At 43.9% G+C, this 25,280-nt stretch overlaps 1 protein-coding gene across 2 annotated transcripts in view; it reads right to left on the minus strand.

Annotated features, from left to right (window-relative positions):
• Positions 1-23,905, minus strand: part of EPHX2 (epoxide hydrolase 2) — a 46,138-nt gene extending 22,233 nt beyond the window's left edge. For both annotated transcript variants that reach the window (XR_001603332.2, XM_016214865.2), the window contains exons 1-9: positions 23,777-23,905; positions 18,110-18,194; positions 12,951-13,110; positions 11,563-11,753; positions 9,689-9,811; positions 6,478-6,552; positions 3,040-3,135; positions 2,440-2,518; positions 243-277 (exon numbers count right to left, since the gene is read on the minus strand). Coding sequence is in view for 1 of the 2 variants with exons in the window: in XM_016214865.2 (XP_016070351.2) it covers positions 243-277; positions 2,440-2,518; positions 3,040-3,135; positions 6,478-6,552; positions 9,689-9,811; positions 11,563-11,753; positions 12,951-13,110; positions 18,110-18,194; positions 23,777-23,877 (945 nt within the window). In the remaining variant the exon portion in view is untranslated. The remainder of the gene's footprint in view (positions 1-242; positions 278-2,439; positions 2,519-3,039; positions 3,136-6,477; positions 6,553-9,688; positions 9,812-11,562; positions 11,754-12,950; positions 13,111-18,109; positions 18,195-23,776) is intronic.
• Between the last annotated feature and the right edge of the window lie 1,375 nt (positions 23,906-25,280).

A 25,280-nucleotide genomic window follows, 5' to 3' on the forward strand; every position in this document is an offset into this window, starting at 1 on the left:
ATTACTTTACCTCCCTGGGACTCAGTTTCCTCTCCCATCAAATGCTTACAGCAGTACTGACATACAGCAAATGTTGGCTATCATTTTGAAATGTCATCTCAACTTTCAGCAAGAATTTATACTAATTTCTGTGAAATGATGCTTTCCTAGGATTTAAGTGAGTACCCACACTTCTGTCTTATATCAGTAAAAATTCCAGGATGGAAAAGATATTATAGGTGTTACCCAAAGATCCTTCTTACCTTGCATAACACTTCCATGGAATATTCTTCTATTTCTGCAATTAAAAATGAAAGAAATACATTTAATTCACATGATTAAAAATAACCAACAAACTAAAAGGGCTCTTTTGCAAAAAAAAAAATCTTATTAAATTCTTAGATTGAAGTGGTCTACTTGTTTATTTTTGTCTTTGTTACCTGTGCTTTTGGTGTCACATCCATGAATTCATTACCAAGACCAATGTCATGAAGCTTTTCCCCTATGTTTTCTTCTAAAAGCTTTAGTTTTAAGTCTTTAACCCATTTTCAATTGACTTTTTTTTTTTTGTAGGATAAGGTGTAAGATAAGGGTCCAATTTCATTCTTTTGTATGTGAATATCTAGTTTTCCCAACACTATTTGTTGGGCAAACTATCCTTTGTCAAAGATCAGTTGACCACATATGTATGGATTTATTTCTGGGCTCTATATTCTGTTCCATTGGTCTGTGTATCTGACTTTATACCAGTACCATACTGTTTTGATTACTGTAGCTTTGTAATGTACTTTGAAGTCAGGATGTGTGAGTCCTCCAGCTTTGTTTTCTTTTATTAATTTGACTATTGGTCTTTTGTGGAGCCACATGAATTATAGAATTGTGTTTTCTTTTTCTATAAAAAATGCTATTAGGATTTTTGATAGAGATTGCATTGAATCTATACTGTTTTTAGTATGAATATTTTAACAATAATAGCAATTCCAGAAAGAAAAAAAGAACAGAAGAAAAATTACCAGAGAAATAATTCAACAAAATTTCCAAGAACTGAAAGATAAATGTATCCAGCAAAGTAGATGAGAAAATACCTGTATCATGGTACAATATCATAAAATTTTAGAATACAACAGATAAAGAAAAGATCCTAATGTGTCATGGGTAAGGAAGAAAAAAAAAAATGGTCACATAGAAAGCTTATGGGTTACAGCGGCATGGGATTTCTCAGTAGCAACAGGGAAACTAGAAAGCAATGGGACAAAGGCTTCAAAATTTTAGGGAAAATAATTTGTTACTTAATACCTATTAAAAAATGGTAATGAAATTTATACACAAATGACCTGAACTGGTTGTGTGTGTATTCCAAATCATTATGCTTGGCTTTAGAATTCGGGTTATACAAAATCTTCAACAGTTAATGTGTAAATTAGTGTTTTCTTTTATAGTTAGGGTATGAACATAAGTGTCAGTCTCAGTTTATGTGTGTTATAAATAGTGTCTCTCTCTCTTTTTTTTAAATATATCATTAATCGGCTGCCTCCTGCATGCCACTGGACTGAAGATCAAGCCTGCAACCCAGGCATGTGCCCTGACTGGGAATCGAACCACGATCTCTTGGATCCTAGGTCAACGTTCAACCGCTGAGCCACGCTCGGCCAGGCAATAGTGTCTCTTTTTACTTTTAATAGTATTCTAGTTTGAGTGACAAATTATATTATTAAATTATACCTAGGGGATTCAAGGAAATTGCAGTATAGATGAATAAAAAATAGGCATTTTAATAATTAAATTTTAAAAAGCCTTAGATGCCTTTCCTGGATGTTTGGACTGAAGGCTGCCCTTTTGTTTAAAATGCTTCTGCACTGCCCGCCGGCATGGCTCAGTAGTTGAGCGTTGACCTAAGAAACAGGAGGTCATGGTTCAATTCCCGGTCAGGGCAAATGCCCAGTAGGGTGTGTGTAGGAGGCAGCTGATCAATGACTCTCTCATCATTGATGTTTCTCTCTCTCTCTCTCCCATCCTCTCTCTGAAATCAATAAAAACATATTAAAAATAAATAAAAAGCTTCCGCATCATTCAGTGTTGTAAGCAGCTGCTGAAACACCACCATAATATTTAGGGGGTAATTATGGAGGCACACCCTGCTATGACAAGCTGCGTGGCCTGGTTGGCGGCCACCTGAGTGACCAAGAGCCTCAGTCCATGTCATTTGGCTTTAAACTCAACACAACAGGAGATACCCTTAGGACACAGGCTTTGGGCTTCTTCTATTCAGAGTAGGAGGAGCAGAGACATCTGGGACCCAAACTGTATAGACAGAGGGCACTCCAAGAGAGGGGAGGCACAAAGTCAGACTCCCTTGAAGGACTGCCTGTTCTGACCTGGGACCAGGGGAAGACGGTGTAGTTGGAGAGCTCAGTCAGAAGGCATGGCCAACAGAGGACAGCTATAAGCCAGCTAACCCACCAGCAGGAGCGGACGAGTCTCCATAGCCTTTCATATCCACAGCTAGTACCCGGAAACCTGCCTGGGCCAGAACAGGGATCTAGAAAACAAAGAACTCAGGTACACTCCAGTGTAGTCATAAGTATTTGGCTGACACTCCCTCTTTGCTCCTCTATTCCCGTTCTTGTAAATGGCTCAATGCAAAGTGCCACCTGACATTACTCGGTATCTTGGGGCTGCAACAAGCCCACCTGGATAGGGCTGCCATGGACCACAGGTGTTAGGCTGTGTGCACTGCATCTAATGCCTCATCTAAGCCAGCACCTTTCCTAACAAAGACCTTGCAGGTTTCTGTAATCATTACAAATACTTCTGGTAGGTGGCATAAAGCTTCTCGAAGAAGTCTGATTTTTTTAAATCTGCAAAGGTGGCATACAGATCAGCACAGCTCTGAGGTCTGGAGCCATCTCCAGCCCGAACATTTCTGCAGTATCATGGCCATACTTTGGAGACGATGCTCCACTGTAAGTTTTCAGCTTCTTAATGATATTTGGGCACACCATCTAGACTTTGTCCTTGCCTCATCCTGGCTGGGGCATACCTTCACCCAGTTTTCCTTACCTGGTACCTCCAAGAGAACCAGCTCTCAGGAAATCCATGGCAAAGGCACACGGCAGGGCCAGAGCCCAGCTCCACAAAATGCAGATGCACCCCTGGCTGTGGAAGAGAGAGGTGAGCAGGAAGTGACCCCTACGCCAGGATGGGGAGAACCAGGCCCCCCTTCTGCAGACTGTCTGGGCCATTTCAGTGTATTTCCAGATCTTGTATGGCCCAGATTTCTCAGCCTAAGACCCCAATGCTAGAAGTTGTCTGAAAAGGGGACAACTGGACAAACTGTGTAATAAAACAGGTGGCTTTCACTGTAACTTATATAAGAAGCTTGAAAAGATTATAATGTTGGGGGGGGATTCCAAAACCAAAACAACTTTGCCTCCTCCTTAAAAGGCTCTTATACTATAGGAGTTTCTGTTTTGTCATGTTTTCACTATTTAAAACTGGGGATCAATTTTGTGCAGAGCATAATATTCATACTAACATGCAGAATACCATGATTATTTTGTTAAAAGCTCTTTATCTCTTGAGTATGAAAATTTTTTTCAAGTTTGCTATACTTCTAGTTCTTTCTGGGCTACATGGGTGTGACAGACGCTGCTAGGACTCAGTGTCTGTGTTCTTCTTTGCTCCCTAGCACATGCTGGCATTTTCCAGATCTCCCCAACTTCCTTGCAGTGGGTATGACCATGTGACTGAGTTCTGGCCAATGGCATAAGAGCAGGGGAAACGTGTGCTACACTGGGGCCTCCCCTGCTTGGTCCTCACTCTCTTTTGCTGTTTGCTCCTCAACGGACTGGGCTTTGAGGAAGGTGGAACCAGCAGAAGGAAGGAGCCTAGTTACTTGAATGACTGCATGAAGCAACCCGCCCACACTGCATGACAGCCACACTGCACTGTGCCTTACAAGAAACAGGCCTGGTAGTAAGCCACTGAAAGCTGGGTTGTTTGGGACAGTACTAAGCCTCCTCTGACTATTACAGTGGGGTCTAAACAAACCAATTAAAGCAATATATAGTCAAAATATAGTCTATTTCCCCCCAAATACATATCTCCAACTTTCTAAAGGAAATGGATGAGAAAGATAAGCTTCACATTATAGAAATTCACTCAGAACAATTCATTTTCCCCCCAGCTCACCTATTACTTTATATCATACAGCGAGCTCCATCTATGAGGCTTGAAAACTCCTTCGCTCAGTAGCTATAGCCACACTGCTTTCTGGCCAGGACCATTTTTGAGTTCTCTGATGGATATGAGATTGGCTCACATATAGGCAATCCTCTTTGAGGAGTGCACTTTAATATGGAACATCCAGTATCCCATTATCAAGATGACATCTCCTCTTTTCACATTGGTTCAATAAAAGACGTAAGGTTGATTTTAAAGGATGGGGCTGACTGGAAGAATTTAGCTACTTTCTGTGGAATATTTTTTCATTCTCTAATGGTTGACTTTCACTCATATTGTAACCCTATTCCAGCACAGTAATAAATATATTTAATTAAGATATCCCAAGTTGTCTGTTGATAGTAATAGCTTTGGCTAAAACTCTGAAATGTTTTTACTAGGTCTCACACTGTTTTAACACAATGTGATTACCAAGCCTAACAAAACAATGATCTGATAGTGCACTTTGGGTTTGTGCCACTGATTATATGCAATTAGTTCTTTGTTTGATAATGGCATAGTTTTAGACTTAACATTTTGTATTACTTAGCTACTCAATAAACCGAAATACTAGTTGGTTAGCTAGGTAGGCCCCTCAAGACCAAGAAGAAAATTTCGAATAAAACCAGAGCCCAGTGATCCAGGAGCTTTAAACTTCTCAGCAAAAGATGGGAATGACTTTTTCCTTCCTTTTTTGTTATTATAGCTGGAATAATAAAGCAGTGAGTGCCTAAGAAGTTTCAAGTTTTACTTTTATTTCTTCTTTGGATACTCTTTTCATCCAGATCACACTTGGGCTAAGGCTATGACTTGTTATGAAACCTCAAAGGCAAACATAACCTAAGTAAACTATACAGGCTGCCCTCACTTTGTATGGTACTGTGAAAACATAAACATGGCTATACCCTGAATTATCTTAATAACTGTTAACTTAAGAATGTCCAAACCTGTAGAAATCTTTATCTGAGCCAAATAGATGATAGGCCTGGAAGCACGATTGCAACAGACTGAAAAAAATGCTTCCCACTTGTAATAATTCTGTCCAGCTGCATCCCACACTTCTCCAAGCCAGTGCTCCAAAATAGACGCTTCAGTCATGATTCCCAACAAGCCATTTTGCTCAAGAAAACATTAGGCTGACCTTTCACAAACCCTTTTATGGGCTACAATCGTTATATCAGAATACATTCCATTGCCCTGACTGGGTAGTTCAGTTGGTTAGAGCATCGTCCTGATATACCAGTCAGGACACATACAAGAATCAACCAATGAATGCATAAATAAGTGGAACAACAAATCGATGTTTCTCTCCCTCCCTTCCTCTCTTTCAAATCAATAAATAAAAAATTAAAAAAAAAAAAAAAATGTTCCACAAGACTGTGGAAGTTGGTAAAGAGAGGGAATTTAACTTTAAATTCCCTACTTCTTATACTGAAAAATGTTATAGTGCTGATGTCCAGTCAAATGATCCTCATCAGCCTCTGTTCTAAATGGATCCTAACTAAAGGCCTGTTCTGCTGCTTCATATTTGACTCAGCTGAGTAGCTCAGCAAATGCATGTGCTTTCCCATCCTTTAAATTATATGTTAACAAAATTTCCTTAAAACTGGAAAATGGGAAAGATCCATTACAACCCATTTGGTTTGCATCAGCATCCGGTGGAAATGCAATAGCACCCGCCAAGCCTGGGCTCAGCTGGGGTTGCCCAGAGGTCACTGCCCCAGCTCTTGAGTCTGGGGTGGTGGCACGGGGTGGTAAAGCAGCTCTGAACACCCTTCCTCAAGGTGAAATGAGGAATCTGTCAAAACTAGCAGGATAGACATCAAGTGGATGACAAGAGCAACCCTGTCCGTGGCGCTGAAGACATAAGGTTACAGCCCAGACCCCAGACTCAGGCAAAGAGGCCCTCATTCTTCATCAATATAGAGATGAGGTCTGAAGGGACCTTATGAGAAGTTCACCTCCTTTAGGACCACCCAGGGATACAGGAGGGGCTGCACTGACCCTGACCCATAGCTCCTAGTACGCTTTCCTTCACTCCCACTCCCGCTCCCCCTTTGAGGCCCACTTCACCATGTGGGCTGAGCTCCACCCCGACTGCTGGCATTTACGGCTGCTGCCTGCATATGGTCCATGTCTTCCATTTACTTTTGAGAAATGATACTTGTGGGAAATATGATCTCCTTATAAACAGTGGCTATTCAACTGCCCTGATATTTAACAAATGTCTCTGTCAGTCATTTAGATGACCTGGTTAGAGAGGGAGTGCTCAGTTACCTTTATTGGTACATATCCATGGCTCATGTCACTTGGATGGCATGGGTTCAGGACAGGGGCTGCTGTTTTGAGAAGCTGAAAGTAGAAGGTACATAGTGAGAGTACAGTGAGAGCGGCATCTGCAGCTTCCTTCCATGAGGGGTTCTCAGAGTGAGTTTCCACACCTCCAGAGTGCTGGCACCAGAAGAGAGCTCCCAGGTCACCTCAGCCATGGAGTCCAGGGACTGACCAACCCATCCTCCTCTCCTCCTTCATCTCATTATAAAGCTGGGAACACTGAGATTCAGAGTGACAAGAAATGTACCTAAATTTGCCAACTGAGTAAATGCCAAAGCCAGGATTCAGACTGGCTCTATTTGATTAGAACAGAGCTAGACTCCCGTCTTCTCCTTCCTTTCAGTTCCGTGGAGGCCCCTGACTGAGTTTGTCCTGTCAGCCTGGCCCATGAAAATCCCTACCCAATCCTCTACATTCTCTTTTCCCAATTTTCCAGCTGAGTGTCCTTGTGACCTTGGAAACCACAAGTGGAAGATGGTGGGTCCTCCATCAACTGGACCCTTGAATGGCTAAGCAAAGCGACGCAAAGCCCCTGGCTGCCACCAACTACTTTTACATAAGCAAGGACTGAACACCACTTGCTCTAAAACACTGTGACATTGGGCTTTAATCTGATTCTCTATGGCAGTTCCTCGAGTGGTCACCCAGGCTCATGCTGAATACCGCCAGGAACACCAAGTCCGCAGAGCAGCCAGCAGTGCTGTCATGGTATGGCTCTGTTGAAGGGTTTCTCCTCCAACTCGGCCAAAACCTAACTCTCTGTGCCTTCAAAAGTCTGCTAGAGGTGCCATAACTTTGTGCCATAAACTGGTGACTAAATCAACAGAAACCCATTTTCTTACTCTTCTGGAAGCTAGAAATCCTAGACCAAGATGTTGGCAGAGTTGGTTCCTGCTGAGGCCTCTCTTCTTGGCTTGTACATGGCCACCTTCTTGCTGTGTCCTCACATGGCCTTCCCTCTGTGTGTGTGTGTGTCCTAATTTCCTCTTCTTATAAGGACAAGAGTCCTATTGGATTAGGGACCACCCTAATGACCTCATCTTACCTCAATTACCTCTCAATTCAGCTGATAGTCTTCTGCCCTCTGGAGTCCCAGGGGTTCATATAACCCATCTTTTTACAACATTTAGGTAAATGGGAAAATTCCTGAACAAAGTATCCTTAAGGGGCTTCTATAACTTACTGGGGTCATTTTCCTGGAGACAGAGATGACAAAGAACAGTATGCTGAGCACATGCAAGTGAACAGATTCATGAGGAGCAACATGTTAGTGACTTCTGCTGCTCAATTCCTCACCTTTAGTCCCAAAGGTGCAAACTGAGGAAGATGGAGCTCTCCATAACCATCCTGTATTCTGACCTCTAAAACGGGAGAAATAAACTAAAATCCACCTCCCTTTTAAACATGGGAGCGTCTGCATAGGTGTCCTCAGAGGGGAAACAGAGGGTGACCCCTCTACCTCAGTGGACTCTGGAGAGGACCTGGCATATGGCAGTAGGGAAGGGGGATGGGCAGCTTGGTGCCCTCTGATAGCAAGGGACACTGGGGCCAGTGTCCCTTGGGGCCCTTCTTCTAATGTGTCCCAGCTTCCTAGGTCACACACCAGGGATGTCCCACTTCTTCCAGGGGTGGAAAGGGTAGGTGTTTCCTACTCTAAAGTTTCTCCCATGTGTTTGTACAATTTCCAAAGCCTGCTCACAACTGAGTCCCACAGTCTTCCTGAGAGATAAGAGGCATGTCTCCTCTGTTCAAAAAGGATTGATTTCCATTTTTTCCTTATATCTTCTCCATCATCCAAGGAGAAAATAGGTGAGACATGGCTTACTTTCCCAATGTTACAAGACAAGAATCTATGGCTCAGATGTGATGAGGGGACAAACCTAGTAAATGGGACAAACAGGTGGATGCTCCAGTTCCAGGTCTGGGTACTTTCTTCTCTGCTGAGTGAGACTTTCAGGCTTGTAGAAGGACAATAAGCTTGGGCAAGATGCTTTAAGGTTATGAAGTCATTAGATATATATTTTTATTTATTTGATAAGACAAAAAGTCAATCATTCTGAGCTAAATTGTGCCTCCTGTTGAAATCCTAACCCCCAGGATTTGACTATCTTTGGAGATAAGATATTTAAAGAGATGATGAGATCACCGGGGTGGACCCATTGGAGTCAGAATCCAATTTGACTGGTGTCCTTAAAGTAGAGGAGATTAGGACACACACAGAGGAAGACCATGTGAAGACACAGGGAGAGAGTAGCCACCTATAAGCCCAGGAGATGCGTCAGAAGAAACCAACCATGCCAACACTTAAATCTTGGACTTCTTGCCTCCTAGTGAGGATGTTGTCTCAGACACCCAGTCTGTGCTACTTTATGGCAGCCCTAGGAAACCATACAGTTCCCTTTGACAAAATGGTTGTGACACCTTTGAAGTCCATCTACCTCAATCAAGTATATGGGCTCCCTCCCCCCTTCTCTCCCATTACACTGACAACCCCCCTAGAAAAGCACAGCATTACACAAAAGGTTTGAGTAACTGTCATTCCTGGACTCAGTGGGATGGGTGATCTTAGGTAAACCCAAAAGAAAAAAGGTATCTCAGCTTTGACTGAGCAGGCTAATTCCTAGGCAGCCCCCAGGGGAATCATTACGGACATCCCATCCTCAATGTGAGGGGCAGGTTTTACACCAAAGCCTTCCTTCAGACTGGCACAGGGTGCAAACCAGGAGGAACCAAACAACTACACCCAAGTGCCAGTGGCATGACCTGGCACACAAGGTAAGGACTGGGCTCCCTACCTCCACTGCGGCAGACCTAGCAGCTCCATTCTCAATATTCACTCTAAAAAGTAAATTTGGGTGGCTTTGAAAGCTCCACTCTTGTCTTGGTTCCCCTGACTCTGACTAGTACAGATCCTCGCTCTCAGAGAATCTTTTCTCTGTTCATTGACCACAGAGAAAGCAACAAGATGTTCTGCGAGGACACTAGGATGACTGCACAATGGGTAATGAACTACTACCCCAGAGGTCTGCCCTGGGAACCACGCCAGGAGCAATGAACTGCCTGAACACTGGGCTCTCCTCTTCCTTGTTTTGTCTTATGTACCTAAAAACAAATAAGGAACAGGAGATCTGACTCAGCACAGATGTGCAGTTACCTGCATCCTGGTGACTTTCTCCAGCTCTTGCAGGGCCTTGTCGCTGTCACGGACAAGGATGGTGACCATTCCTAAGTCTCGGGCTGGCTTCAGATTAGCTCCAGTATCATCCAAGAAAACAATCTGAATCCAAAGAGCATGGACACTAGCATCACTTCAACCAAAGCAAACCTCATGCACAAGGGACAACACCAAAAGAAACACATTAAATTGTGAATAGTGGCTGATTTGTGATAATGAGATTGATTTTTCACTCCATGTAATTGTTTACTCTTAAAATTAAAAACATTTAATTACATAAGAATCACATAAACACCCAGATATGTGTGTTCCCCCAGACACCTACTGGTTCAGCCTGAATCCTGAAACTGAGAGAAGATTAATGATCATAATGACATTAAAATTCATCTAGAAAAATCAACACATATGAATTGACAAAAAATATGTCTGGAAAAGAACTATAATAAAGGCAGATAAGAAAACACATAAAGCTATGAAAGGAAAAAAAAAAAAAGTTTGGTACTAAAAATGAAATAGACAAAAAAGACATATCAATGAGGTAGAAGAGTGTTGAGGAACAGACCCAAACACAAATTAGTTTAGTTTCTACTAAAAGTGCCATGTCTTGCCCTGGCCAGTTTGGCTTGGTGGTTAGAGCTTCAGACTGAGGACAGAAGGGTCCCAGTTCGATTCCAACCAAGGGGCACATACCTCAGTTGCAGGCTCAATCGGCAGCCCTGATCGGGAGGTGTGCGGGAGGGAACCAATCTAAGTGTCTCTCTCGCATCAATGTTTCTTTCTCTCTCTCTCTCTCTCTCTCTTCCACTCTCTCTGAAAAGCAATGGAAAAAGTATCCTCGAGTGAGGATTAAAAATAATAATAATAAATAAATATAAGTGCCATGTCTAATCAATGAGAAAAAAGGATTATTTAATTATTTTAACAACTTGAGGGGAAAAATGGATCCTTCATATCTTACTTCAAAATAAATTTTGAACAGCTCAAAGGTTTAAATTTAAGTAAAAATAAAGGGATAAAAGGTCCCTAGAGTTGTAGAAGCATGGGTGCATTTATTTACAATCTTGGATTAGTGCAGGCCTAAACTTCTAAGCAGCTCACTCAACCCAAAAGCCCTAAATGAAAGAACATTTCTTTATGGGCATACTAAAATTTAGAGAACTATTATAATGCTTAACCCAGGGGCTGCAGAGAGCAGAAGCAAAATTTTAGAGGAGAAAGGAAGGGTCCTGGTATTATTGAGCCTAGTAAGGATTCCCAATGATGGAGCTCAGGGTTTCATTGGATCAGGTATGGGTGAGGTAGGGCCAATAAGAAAGGGTCAGAAACATCAGGGAAAGGAATTTAATCTTGGTCCAATCACCTTTTTGAAGATTAGAGTAGGGGAACACAATGAAAAAAGTGTCTTAGAATAGGTCATTTAGAGATAGTATGAAGACACAATTTAGGGGTCCAGGGGTGCTTGAAAGACTACTGCAATACTGGAGCCCATTCCTGTTCATCCTTTGGCGGGATGACTCTGACTAGCCTTGTGGTCTTGGGAATATCTCTCAGGGTTGACGTGTTTTTACAGGTAAACTGAGGCAGCTGGTCTAGAAGTTTTCAATAAAACTTATTTTGATCAAGGTCCTATAAGAGCCACAGGAAGGACTCAGATGTCCACCTCTATATCTTTCTAGAAGGGATGGGTAAAAGTCCTTTAGAAGCTCTGGCCTGAGAGAAGTAGGACATGCCACTGGACCTAGAACCATCCTGCTAGGCCCCAGATATCCCCCACCTGCTCACTCTTCAATTTTTCTTGATGGCAATATCTCTAGAACACTATTCTCCACTGAAAGGAAGCATCTACTACATACCTCATTGGGGCTGGCCTTCAAGGTTTCCAGCACAAACTTGTAGATCTGAGGATCAGGCTTGGCCATTCCGATCTGACATGACTCTATCAGGAAGTCAAAGTGCGGTCTCAGCTCATACATCAGCTGGGCAATGCTGCTTCTCTGGGTGCTGTCATCCAGCCAGTTGTTGGTGAGGATGCAGGTTATAAAGCCTGAGTGAGAAGTCACCAGTGAATGGACCAGCTATTGAACTTTGCTCTGAGAAGCTCCAGGTGGGACCAAGTGGGGTTCTGCTCGCTCACCTCAATCTCCTGACTCTGGAAAAGAATCAGCTGTACCCTTAAGCACTTCCTGACACACAAGCATGAGAACAAGCCCGCTGTGTGCATTAAGGGCTCTCAGTAGCCCAGACGGAGATGCTGCATCCCTTAATTCCTCGCAATTGCAGAGCAAGAGGTTATGACATCTGTCAGCTCATTTGATCCTCGCCACATTTGGGCTGGGCTGGGCAGGTCAAATCTTACCATCCCACTTTTACCAATGAGCAAACCAGAGGCTCAGACAAATGATGAGCTGCCCAACTCACACAGTGAAGGAAGAGCCACGCTGGGCCCAGAATCCTGCCTTCGGACTGCCACTCCAATACACCTTTCAGTCTATGCTATTGCAAACTCTGCTCGACTGTATTTCAAAACACCTGCTTTGGCTTTCAGAGACTGCATTCCCATTTCAACACTAGAGAAATGTAAATAGAGAGAGCAGTGCCCCCTGGCTTTCTCTGCCTAACCAGAGAGGGCAAGAACCCAGAGACAGTGGAAACAAGACACAGCTGAGTCGATGATGTCACACTTCCCATGTAATATGAGTGAGAAATACGGATGTGGAATGGCTTAGCCACAGTCAGGCAAGTCTACTGATAAGTGGGTGCAATGATTTCAAATATGTTTGTGAAGAGGAGCCAGGCTCTGACACTAAATAAATGGCTACTGAATAAACATGATCTCATGTCACAGACCATTTGACACTATTTGAATCCAGATCAGCCAACTCATAGCTCATCACTACGACAACCAGAGGTTGAAAAAAATCATAGTTGTTTAAAAGGCCTTATTTTTAAATCACTGGGTCATTCGGGTCATTATTAGTGTCACCAGAGGGAGATAATTTTGCTCACAAGGCAGCCTATGGCATAAGTCATTTTATTAAATAAAATTCTTTCATTTTCCATTCTGATAGTGCTGCTTTTTGCCATTTGGTATAACTTACTTTGGGACTATGTTCTAAGAACAGCTTTCCATCAAGGCCCAGAAGATGTGTGACCTCAAAACACATTTAGATATATTCTGACCTAATCCTGCCAGGGATCCTGGTGTGGTTGGGTCAGAAAATGGCCAGTATTGGGTCCTTACCCTTCTTTCTAAGAGCGAGAGCTGCCTGAAGCATGGGGTGGTTGATCTTCCTCGCTGAAATCACCTTGCCAAAGATTTGATTTACAGAGAAATTCTCAGGGAGGCAGATTCCAGAGTCTTCAGCATGTTTCCTATAGTCTTCTTCCACGAGTGACACCCACTGTAAAAGTAAGTTGTTGAGAAACTGTCAATTGGTACAACCACTTGGAAAGCTTTGGGCAGCATTTACTAAATCTGAACATGCTTTCCCTGTGATTCAGCAACTTCACTCCTGGACACATACCCAATGGAAATGTCTACATATTGTTCACTAAAATATGTATAAAAATGTTCATAGCAGCATTATTCTTAAGAGCCCCACTGTAGAAAATACTCAAATGTCCCTCTTATGAGCTGAATTATGCCTCCCGCTCTCAAATTCTTATTGAAGTCATAATCCCCAGGATTTCAGAATGTGACTGTCCTTGGAGATAGGGTCTTTAAAGAGGTGATTAGGGTAAAATGAGGTCATGGTTTGGCCCTGATCCAATCTGACTGGTGTCCTTAGAAAAACAGATTAGTCCAGCCAGTATGGCTCAGTGGTTGAGCACTGACCCATGCACCGAGAAGTCACTGGTTTGATTCCTCGTCAGGGCACATGCCCAGGTTTCAGGCTCGGTCTCCAGTGGGGGGGGTGTGCAGGAGGCAGCCAATCAATGTTGATGTTTCTCTCTCATTGATGTTTCTCTCTCTCTCTTCCTCTCCCTTCCTGTCTCTAAAAGTCAATTTAAAAAAAGAGAGAATAATATTGATGGCTTGTAAGAATTCAAAACATTAAAACAAACAAGCAGGAGATTAGAAAACAGATACACACAGAGGAAGGACTTGAGGACATGGAGAGAAGATGGCCATCTATATGCCAAGGAGAAAGGCCTCAGAAGAAACCAACCCTGTGGATACCTCGATCTTGGGCTACTAGCCTCCAGAGCTATACTATACATAGTTTTCAAACCCTTTCCTCCCATTCTTTCTTGAATATACTCTAATCAAGCGTTCACCTCCACATTCCAGAAACTTCTCTAGTCAAGGTTACCAATGACCTCCTCGTTATGTTGCTATATCTAACAGGCACTCACCAGTCTTTAATTTACTTGGCCTATCAGCTGCATTTGAAACAGCTGATCACACTCTTCATCTAAAACTTGGTAACCTGCCCTGGTCAGGTGGCTCAGTTGGTTAGAGCATTGTCCTGATATGCCAAGGTTAGGGGTTCAATTCCTGGGCAGGGCACATACAAGATCAACCAATAAGTGGAACAAAAAAATCAATATTTCTCTCTCGCACTCTCCCTCCCTTCCTCTCTCTCTAAAAATCAATAAATAAAAATAAAATAAATAACTAAATAAAACTTGATAACCTCTTGGCTTTTAGGACACCCCACTCTCTTGATTTTCCTCTTACAATGGACATGCATTCTCCATCTCTGATTGCTGGGTCCTCCTCACCAACCTGACCTTTAACATCAGAGGACCCAGGACTTTTCTTCTCCATTTATATTCTCTTTCTCCATGACCATATTGAGTCCAATGGTGTTAAATATACCATCTACCAGCTGTAAATATATATATTTATTCAACCAGGACCTCTCCCTTCAACTCTGGGTTTGTACTTTCAGCTGCCTATTCCATACTCTATTTGGATATCAATAAACACTTCAAATTAAAATATCCCAAGTTGAATACCTGGTTTCCCAACCCCCACAGCCGTCAAACCTCTTCCATTTAAGAGCAACAGATACTTCCAGTTTGCTTTGGCCAGAAACTGGAGTCATCCTTACCTTCTCTCTCTTGCTTCTCATTCAATCCATCAGAAAAACCTGTTGGATCTACCATCAAAATATTCCCAGAATTTAACCACTTTTTGCCACTTCTACCAATATTACCTTAGTTTAAGCTGCCATGATCTCTCTCCTGGATTTTCCAGTATCTTCCTTAAGTAGTCTCTGTACAATAATCCTTGCCTTCCTGGTCTATTCACAGAGCAACCAGAGTGAGGTTTTAAAAATATAAGTCAGCTAACATCGCTCTGCTGCTCAAATTCTCCCAATGCCTTTCCATCTCACTCGGGGGTGGGGGAGGGAAGCATCAGGATGGACAAAGAGATTGAAGTATATTCATACAATGGAATATCATAAAGCAAAGAGAATAAAACTATCTACAACTTCATGTAATGATATCTATGATTCTCATAAATATGTTGAGGAAAAAGAGCAGATACAAAGGAGTGTGTCTGCATATTCCATTTACATGAAGTACAAAATAGGCAGAAGTGACCTGTAAGGTCAGAGTCAGGGTAGTAGTTACTCTTGGAGGGCTAACATGCAGAAGGGACCTAAGTGGGGTGACTATGGTGCTGATAATGTTTTATTTCTTCTTTTTAAAAAATATATCTTTATTGATTTCAGAGAGAGGAAGGGAGAAGGAGAGAGAGATAGAAACATCAATGATGAGAGAGTTGTCACTGATCGGCTGCCTCCCACATGCCCCCAACTGGGGATGGAGCCTGTAACCGGGCATGTGCCCTGACCGGGAATTGAACCGTGATCTCCTGGATCCTAAGTTGATGCTCAACCGCTGAGCCACACTCGGCTGGGCGATAATGTTTTATTTCTTGATGAGGGTGCTGGTGACATGGGTGTATTCAGTTTATGAAAATTCATCAAGCTATATATTTTCTGTACTTTTTATTTGTACAATGTGTATAAAAGTTAAAAGATGATTCATTCCTAAGGTACGACTTTTTAAAAGGCAAATGGAACCTAAGTAGCCTTTGTCTCAGTACAAGAGGTTTTCTAGTTCTCTCCCTCTAACCTGTTCAAGCTTCACAGAAACTGTACACCGGCTAAAGAAGAATGGGTATAGGATTCTCATTACAATTCCTAGAAATTCTTTCTATATTTCCTATGTTTATTGAAAATACATAGTTTTTCTTTCTTTCCTTACCTTCCAACAATATTACTGCAGCTTTATCATTCAAACTTAGTAACATTTATTCCCAATATCATTCCAGTTTTCATTCACTAGTTGCCACAATATGTGTGTGCATGTGTGTGTGTGTGTATGTGTGAGAGAGAGAGAAAGAGAGAGAGAGTTTTAAAGTGACTGTAATATATTATATTCCCCACACTAAGACCACACTTGCCTTTGCAGAAAAGGTGGGCTCTTGCTTCCTATTATAGTAGGCCTCAAGTTCTCTGGCTGACCTATGGATGGCTGTAATTCATAAAAAAATTTTTAAATATAGATGGTTTTAATTGTGTACTTCTAGAGTAGATTCCCAATAGCCTTTCTTCTTTGAGGCACTAATAGAGAATTCAAATGGTTTTCAATCCTGATTACATTAAAAAATAATTCAGGCTGCAATAATAATAATAACTATTATTTTTGAGCACTTACTATATGCCAGGCACTGTGCTAAGCATTTTTCAAGCTTTTTTTTGAAGTGGAGTCATGGATTTTATTTATTTATTTATTTTAATATGTTTTAACTGATTTTAGAGAGGGGGAAGGGAGAGGGAGAGAGAGATAGAAACATCAATAATGAGAGGGAGTCATTGATCAGCTACCCCCTACTAGGGATCTAGCCCACAGCCCAGGCATGTGCCCTGACCAGGAATTGAACCAGGGACCTCTTGGTGCATGGGACAATGCTCAATCCACTGAACTACACTGGCTGGGCACTTTTCAAGCTTTTTAACAACCTATGAAATGGATAGTATTATCGCTCTCATTTTATAGATGGCAAAACAGACTTTGAGAGGTTAAGCAAGTTGCTAAGGTTATACAGACTGTAAGTGGGAACTACGGTTCAAATCCAGATGTCTGACCCCAAAGTCCAAGCATAATATAGTTATTAACACCCCTCCCCAGTGGCCCTGTCTGAAAATAGCTACTCCAATGATGACTACTATAAAAAATAAACTGAAAATAACATGAGTTGGCAAAGATGTGAAAAAACTGGAACCTTTGTGTACTGTTGGGGGGGTATGTAAAATGGTGCAGCAGCTATGGAAAACAGTATGGTGGCTCCTCAAAAAATTAAAAATAGAATTATCATATGATCCAGCAGTTTCATTTCTGTGTATATACCCAGAAGAATTGAAAGTAAGGTCTCAAACAGATATTTGTATGCCCATGTTTATAGTAGCATTATTCACAATACCCAAAAGGTGGAGGCTACCCAAGTGTCCATCAACAGATGAGTGGGTAAACCAAATGTGCTATATACATTAAAAGACAAATGGACCCCAAGTAGCCCTTATTATAGTATAATTTCCTTCCTACAAGGAAAGACATCCTGTCACATGCTACAACTTGGATGAACCCTGAAGACATTTTGCTGAATGAATAAGCCAGTTACACAAAGACAAATATTGCATGATCCCACTTGCTTAAAGCATAGCTAAATGCGTAGAGACAGAAAGTTCAATAGTGATTATGGGATGAGGGGAGGTGAACAGTAAGTTATTGTTTAATGGGTATAGAATTTTGTTGTTTTTCAGAGAGTGGGAGAGGGGGAGAGAAAAACATTGATTGGTTGCCTCCCACATGCGCCCCAACTGGGGCCAAGCCCACAACCGAGGTACATGCCCTTGGCCGGAATCAAACCCGGAACCCTTCAGTTCGCAGGCTGATGCTCTAACCACTGAGCAAAACCGGCTAGGGTTAATGGGTTAAAATTTCAGTTTTGCAAGATAAAAAGAGTTCTGGAGATGGATGGTGAACAGTGTGAATATACTTAACACCAATGAATTATATATACCAACTTAAAAATAATCAAGTTGGTTAAATTTTATGGTATGTGTATTTGACCACAATTGGGGAGAAAAAAAAAAAAAGTTACGCTGGCTATTGTAACTCCCTGGCATAGATCTTCAAAAGTTTGGAAATTTCTTAGTTACTGGCATATGTCCCTCTGCTTGGCCCAAAAAGACAACAAACCAGTCTAAAATGTCCATTTGTGTGTCTCTGGGCCTCCAGCCCATCCTGAGAGTTAAATGCCATAAGGGTACATGGGTAAAGCAGACATGGCTCTGCCCTCACTGGGCTATGGTGAGTGTGGGAGATGGGCATAGAGGCACAGAATGCCTTCTCAAAGGAGTCTAGCAGGCGTCCCCTTACCTGGGAAAATGTGATCTCTCCCCTTGTGAGACGGACGCTGGGACTATCCGGATCTCCTTCCTTGAAAGCTTCACTGAGAAAGCCTCTGGAAGACACAATGCCATGAGTGTTCCAATGACTTCATCACAGTGGCATATGGGAACAGACCCTATTTATGCCTGTGGTAGGCAGTTACACAGACAGGAGCAGAGCAAGGGCCTGGTGCTGAAACACACCTGAGGCCTAGATGTATTTAATGCAGGTCAGAACCTCATGGTCCTGGGGACTTAATGCTTACCGTCTGTTCTCTGGCCCCCTTGTTCGTTCTCCCTCTAGTGGGGTCAAACCTGAATGACTAGCAACATGCCAGGAGAGGAGAGGCCAGGGGAAGATTGAAACCACCTGACCAGCAATATGCAAGGCTAGGGAGTCTAACCTGCATGACCAGTGATATGCTAGGGGAGGAAAGGTTACCCTTGGCGTGAGGTCCTTAGTGTCCCGGTTTTGTCTGTTGCTAGACACCCGGGGCTTTCCATCCTGGTGACCTTCTGTACCTGGCCCATTGCCCTTGCTCTGTTCATGTTGTTATACCCAGTTTTCGCGAGATTAATTCACAGAGACCAAATTGAGCATTTGGAATTTTATTAAGCCAGTGGATACGAGGGGCTCATGCCCTAAACAGACTCACAGCCCCAAACAATCTTCACAGGGAGAATTTAAAGGCAAAATTGCATCCTGGTTGGCATGGAGAGGGGTGGGAACCTAGCAAAGCAATGTACAGAAGCCAAAACAAGCGTTGTTGTTTAACCGTTACAGTTGGCTACTTCCTGGCACTAGCCTGTAACTGTGTGTTCCTAGATTGTAACTGTTCAGGGCTATAGAACAGGGTTGACAGATTACAAATGAAGATTACATGCTTCATGATTGAAAAATGAGGGTTACATGCTTCGATGTCTGTCTAATATCCTACCACAATGCAGATATAATGAACAGCATGGTTAAAAGTTGCCAAGAAAGTATACCTTAAAAAGTCCTCATCACAAGAAAATAATTATAAATAAAATACTGATTTTTTTCAATAATATTGGAAATTCAGCAATCATGTTTTGTTGTAAAACATACATAAAACTGACCATTTTAAGCACTTTTAAGTGTACAGCTCAGGTTGCATTGCTGTGCAACCTTCACCACCATCCATCTCCAGAACTTGTTCCTCTTCACATCTTTGCCAACCTAAAACTCTGTACACATGAAACCCTAGCTCCCCATTCCCCCTGCAGATTATATTGCATACATTTTGCAACCTCCTTAATCTCCCACAAATCATTAACTCTACATGAAATTTCATCTTACACTGTTAACTACAATAATCTCTGTTAGTGATTTTTACACAACTGAACTATTGAAACTTACCATTACATCTAAAATTCATTAACTGTAAACTTGACAGGCTCAGGGAGGCCTGCATGGCTGACTTACAAACTCAGAGACCTAAAGTAACCACATAGAATTGTTAAGTTTGGACAAAAAGCTTAATATCCCTGAGGGCTCCTCCCCTCCCCAAGCATGAGAATGTAAACTTTAGATAAACTCATTTCACTAGCCTCATTCCGTACGTTATGCTTGACAGCTTTCACTCCCTGCATAAGAAGGTACCTCAAGCAACAAAATCTGTTCCTCACATTCAATAGCTTTCTTCTACTCCAGCTCAAAAAAAAAAGCAAAGGTCGAAAAGCTCCCTCCCTATACCCTATAAAGAGACTTCCTGCCAACCACTCTGGCCTAAGGCCACTTGGAGCTCAGCCCATCTGTATTCGGATGCTGTAACCATCTGTATTCAAATGCCCGAATAAAATTGCCTTTACCTTCTCATCTGGCCTCATGTGTTCCTCCTTGGCAAGCCTAAGGATGGTCTGAAATTAAAATTTTTAACTAAAAGCAGTTCTCATGGCAGGTAGTCAGGTCCTGGGCTAGGATCTTCCTGACAAAAGTCAATCTTTACCTTAACTGAGCCTGTCTTTTTGCATCTCCAGATACCATACCTTTGGAATGTCAGGTTAACTTCCCTTTTTTCTGGCCCCTCCTGAAAAACTATAAATCCTCATGTTATTGTTATCATGCTAATTGTGGACTTACCTATCCTGTACCCACCAATGTAAAAGAGGTATATGTCTATCATTTTACTTTTTTATCTAATCCCAGAGGCTTCCTGGCTTTGCTTTCCTCCCACCTCCCTAACCAATCACCAATGGACTTCTTGTAACCACTTATGTCTCCTCTTTTGGTTGTAATATATAAAATAAGGTGCAAAACTGCCATTCTCTGGAGCATTTTCTCAATCCATTGAGATTTTGCTTCCTGGCAATTGCTGTCAGTTCGGCTCAAATAAACTCACAAAAATTCTTACAGGTGTGAATGTTTCTTACATTGATATCTGCTTGGCGTAGTGCAGCAGGATTCCAAAGAGGCCCATCCAGGACCCCCCCGCAGATCAGGACCCAGTGCTAGGATCCATCAAGGGGCCCATTGTGCCCCCCACCAGTTCCTTGTTTTAAGGTAAGAGGCCCTGATTTTATTTTTAGTTTTTTTTTTTAAATCCTCGAAGTGGAACGAAAGCTAAGGTTTGACAGAACCCAGGCTAAGGTGGGACTGGAGGAAAAAATGGGTGGCTGGTGTTTAACTTTGGATTTTCAATCAGAATTGCTTTCTGACAGTCTGAAGTGCAGACTCTACAGATCCCAAAACAAAACTAAAATTAATAAGGGAAATTGTGCCACTAAGGCTGGAAACTCCCTAACTCCAGCCCTCATTAATACTCCTGGAGAAGTAGGAAGCTTTTACTTGCAAGTACTTTACAGAAATGGGAAGATTTAACTAGAAATTATATCAACTCAAAATGGCCAAAAGGCAGCTTTTTAGAGTATCTACATTAATTTTTTTTGCTTGCAAAATTAGAAAAATGCCGGCTCTGAAATTAAACTGAATGAATGGGAAGCATATCTTGATTAGGAAATTAGAAGCTTCTAGGAGGAGCACAGATAAACTTTTTTTTAAAAAAGAAAGAAAATAAATCGATAAGAAATTTTAGAAATTGTCTCTGAACTAAAGGCTTCTGAAGCCAATAAAAGCCTCTCCTTGCACAGCTCCTCCACTATATCTGCTCTCTGAGATTCCTTTTCCAGACTTGCCTTCCCCGCCTCCTTCCTTCCCCTTCGATCTCTATATCTCCTCCACTACCACTCCCTGCTGACCTAGGGGGGACTAAGAATAGGAATTCAGACAAGGACAATCAGGGAATTCTAGCAGCTCCTTTGAAGAAAAGCTGGTTTCAGGCAGAGAGGAGCCAGCAATTGTTCCCTGATTTTCTGCAGGAACCCGATGGGTTCACAAAGACATTTAATGAAGCTGTTAGAACATGTAATCCTGGCTATTCTAACCTATTCCAATTAATACACCTGGTTTCTGGGAGCAAAAGGAACAGAATTACTAAATAAGTTTCACAGGAACACTCCTGTTGAGAAGTCTGTCCACCTTAAGGGTTATAGGAAACTGAAATGGGATTTAGAAAAAAACACACAGAAGCAATCACAGGGCTGCTCTGAAGACTAGGAGAAGGCATTTCCTCTTCTCATTAATAGTTTAGGAGAGATTAAAATTACCATTAAAAAGGGGGGTCACTAAGGCCCTAGAAATACTGGGGCTACTTTATCTGTTCTTAACCACACCTAACTAAGCTGGAGTAAAGATTCTGTGCAAATGGTAGGGATATCTAATTATACCAATTGGGAAAATAATGATTTTAAAGAAACCTCCCCCCACAAGAGGAACTGAATGTTCATTACAGGACAGTTCCAATGCAACTTCAGGCCTTTTCCAGTCACCAGTATCCAAATAGCCAATATTTATACTGATAGTAGCTATGCCTTGGGTGTAGCTCACAACTTTAGAATGTTGTAGAAGCGGTAAGGCTTCTTTTTTTTTTTTTTTTTTTAAATATATCTTTATTGATTTCAGAGAGAGGAAAGGAGAGGGAGAGAGGGAGATAGAAACATCAATGATCTGAGAGTCATTGATCGGTTGCAGCCCACAACCTGGGCATGTGCCCTGACGGGGAATTGAACCCCGATTGCCTGGATCCTAGGTTGGCGCTCAACTGCTGAGTCACGCCCGGCCGGGCAAGGCTGCTTCTTAAGGCTGCTTCTTAATCTTCTCAGGGCATTCCATAAAGAATGGGAAATAGGCTGCAGAACTATTAGGTGTCACACAGAAATTAAAACAATTTGCAATTATCGAAATTCCAGGGCATTCTAAAGTTGCCACCATGAAAGCAAAAGAAAATTATTTAGCTGATGCTACAGCTACCATTCACAAGGGAAATGGACAGAGGTTCCATATATCCAAGTCTTTATGGCCCTCAAAGGCAACCCTAAGCTATGCGCTGTCTGTAAACTAGAAAGATGTACTCAGATGGAAAGAGACATTCCAAACGTGGGTGAATGGATTTGTCAGCTCATTGCCAACATCTGGGTGGCAATCCAATTGTTGAAGTAAAAAACAAAACACCCTTAGCCATATCTGAGCAAATCAATTTAACTTATTTCAACTATTCCTTTCTAAATTAGTAAATTTGATAAGTTGAGTATCTAGATACCTTGAAATAACATGAAATACTGAAACACTGATTGCTAGACAAGTCTTATTAAGTACATCTGCTTTTGGTTTTTATTGCAGAAAGGCTGAACAGTGGATTTGGAGCTGTTGATGAATGTCTTGTGCTTTGTTGGAGGTGTGTTTCTTGAGAGTGAGTGTGTTTGCCTACAGAGGAGCCTATGTTTCTATAAGGTTATGAAGTAGGTTCATAAAAGTCAATCTAGGAAATACTATCTGCTTACTTTTTGGTTGTCAATGGAAATTGAAGTTTCTAAGAGTTAAAAATTCAAATTAAGTTGGAAAGAAATTATATAGTTTTGGTAATAGAAGTTATAAAGTATGGAAATGCATTTTTAAGGGAAAAGGAAGAAAGTGAGTTGTTCTGATTATGTGTATGATCTTTACACACATATGTGTGGCATTTTCTGCCTCCAGATGGTATAACTAAGGTGTAATATTTTATTGCCTAAAGAGATTAAAATAGTTACATAAATTAAGCAGGATCCTGTGGTCTACACCACAGTGTATAAGTAGTCTTACATTCTGGTGGGTCTGCTCTTTTCACTTTTTATACCTAACACATATTTTCCAATGTCACTTCAATCTTATCCTGAAAGACACGTTTCGAGGCGATGCCTACTAGTTTACCATTTCCCAGTGATTCGGCCTTGAAGCTGTTTCTCTATTTCGATATTATAAGTAAATCTGCAAGGCACAGAACTGTTTCCCTTGGAAATCTCAGAGCCGCCCAGAGATCCACCCGCCTCCCAGATTGGGGCGGGCGGGCGACTCCTCCCCCCTGAGGAAAGCTGTCCCCGGGAGGGCAATGCTGGGGTCCCCGGAGGGGCTCAATCGCTTGTCCACGTCCACACGCCGGCGTCCTAGGGCCGGAACGGTTTTAACCTTTCGCAGGGCTCTCAAAGGGCAGCGATCCGAAACCAGGCTGGGAAGTCCCGAAAGGCAACTTCGGGGCGGGAACCGCGCCCCTCACCGCCCCGACTCCCCCGCGCAGCCCGGGCGCGGGGTCCCCACCCCTACCTGGGCAATGCCAACTCCTCCTCGGTGCGGCCCAGGGCGCCGGCGATCGACGGCCGCGCCAGGACCCCGTCCAGGTCGAACACGACCGCACGCAGCGCCATGGCGGCCACAGCCTCAGCCTCCCGCCGGACCACTGCTCCCGGGCCCGGCGGCGAAGTTTGGACTCGGCTCGCGCTGCTGCCCGGGGTAACCCCGGACGTGCCGTCCCCGCCCCGCCCCCTGCCCTGGGATTGGCCCCCGCCCAGCCTGGCTCTCGCGCCCGCCGCCCCCACCTCCCCTCGGCCCCGCCCACCCTGGCTCTCGCCCCCGCCGCCCCCACCCCCCTCGGCCCCGCCCACCCGGGCTCTCGCTCTCACCGCCCCCACCCCCGTCGGCCCCGCCCACCCTGGCTCTCGCCCCCGCCGCCCCCACCCCCCTCGGCCCCGCCCACCCGGGCTCTCGCTCTCACCGCCCCCACCCCCGTCGGCCCCGCCCACCCTGGCTCTCGCCCCCGCCGCCCCCACCCCCCTCGGCCCCGCCCACCCGGGCTCTCGCTCTCACCGCCCCCACCCCCGTCGGCCCCGCCCACCCTGGCTCTCGCCCCCGCCGCCCCCACCTCCCCTCGGCCCCGCCCACCCTGGCTCTCGCCCCCGCCGCCCCCACCCCCCTCGGCCCCGCCCACCCGGGCTCTCGCTCTCACCGCCCCCACCCCCGTCGGCCCCGCCCACCCTGGCTCTCACCCTCGCCGCCCCCACCCCCCCTCGGCCCCGCCCACCCTGGCTCTCGCTCTCGCCCCCGCCTGGTCTCGCCTGGGTCGCGTCCCACCCGAGGCTCCCCCGGTGCACCCGCCCCCGCGCGGTCTGTTTCCTCTGCTTCCCGGCGCCTGAGACTTCTGGTCCCTAAAATTGAAGCCCAAATACCTCCGCGCTCCCACAGCAGCTCCTCGAAGAGACGGCCTCAAACTCCGGGACGTGCTGGCTGCTTCACTGGCTTTGAATGTCCCGCTTCCACCAGTCCGGGCTGCTCTGGAGGGAAGGGAGCCTGAAAACGAGCCAGAGGCCTCGCACGACCCTTTAAATGCGTGTGTGCGTGTGCGTGCGTGTGTGCGTGCGTGCGTGCGCGTGCGTGGGGGGCGTTGGCCAGGTGGGTCACTTGGCTGGAGTGTGTCCCCAAACCTAGCTGTGTCCGTGTCCCCCTCTCCTTCCTATGTGGAAGGCCTCCTCCCCGTTGTGACGACGTCCAGAGACGGGCCGTAAACTGGGTGGCTTAAATGTACTTCTCACAGCTCTGGAGTCTGGCAAGTCCAAGGTCAGGGTGCTGGCCAGGCAGGTCTGGTTCTGGGCCCCTTCTCTTGGCCTGCAGGCAGCGACTGGTGAACCGGCCACTGGGCGCTCCTATGACCTTGTCTGCGCGCGCACAGGCAGCAGGGCAAGGCCTCTGGTGTCCCCCCTTATAAGAACACTAATCCCATCGTGAGGGGTCTACCCTTAAGACCTCACCTTACCTTACAACACCCTCACCTGAA

Source organism: Miniopterus natalensis, chromosome 4 (assembly GCF_054644295.1).
Source record: "Miniopterus natalensis isolate mMinNat1 chromosome 4, mMinNat1.hap1, whole genome shotgun sequence".
NCBI classification, from domain to species: domain Eukaryota; kingdom Metazoa; phylum Chordata; class Mammalia; order Chiroptera; family Miniopteridae; genus Miniopterus; species Miniopterus natalensis.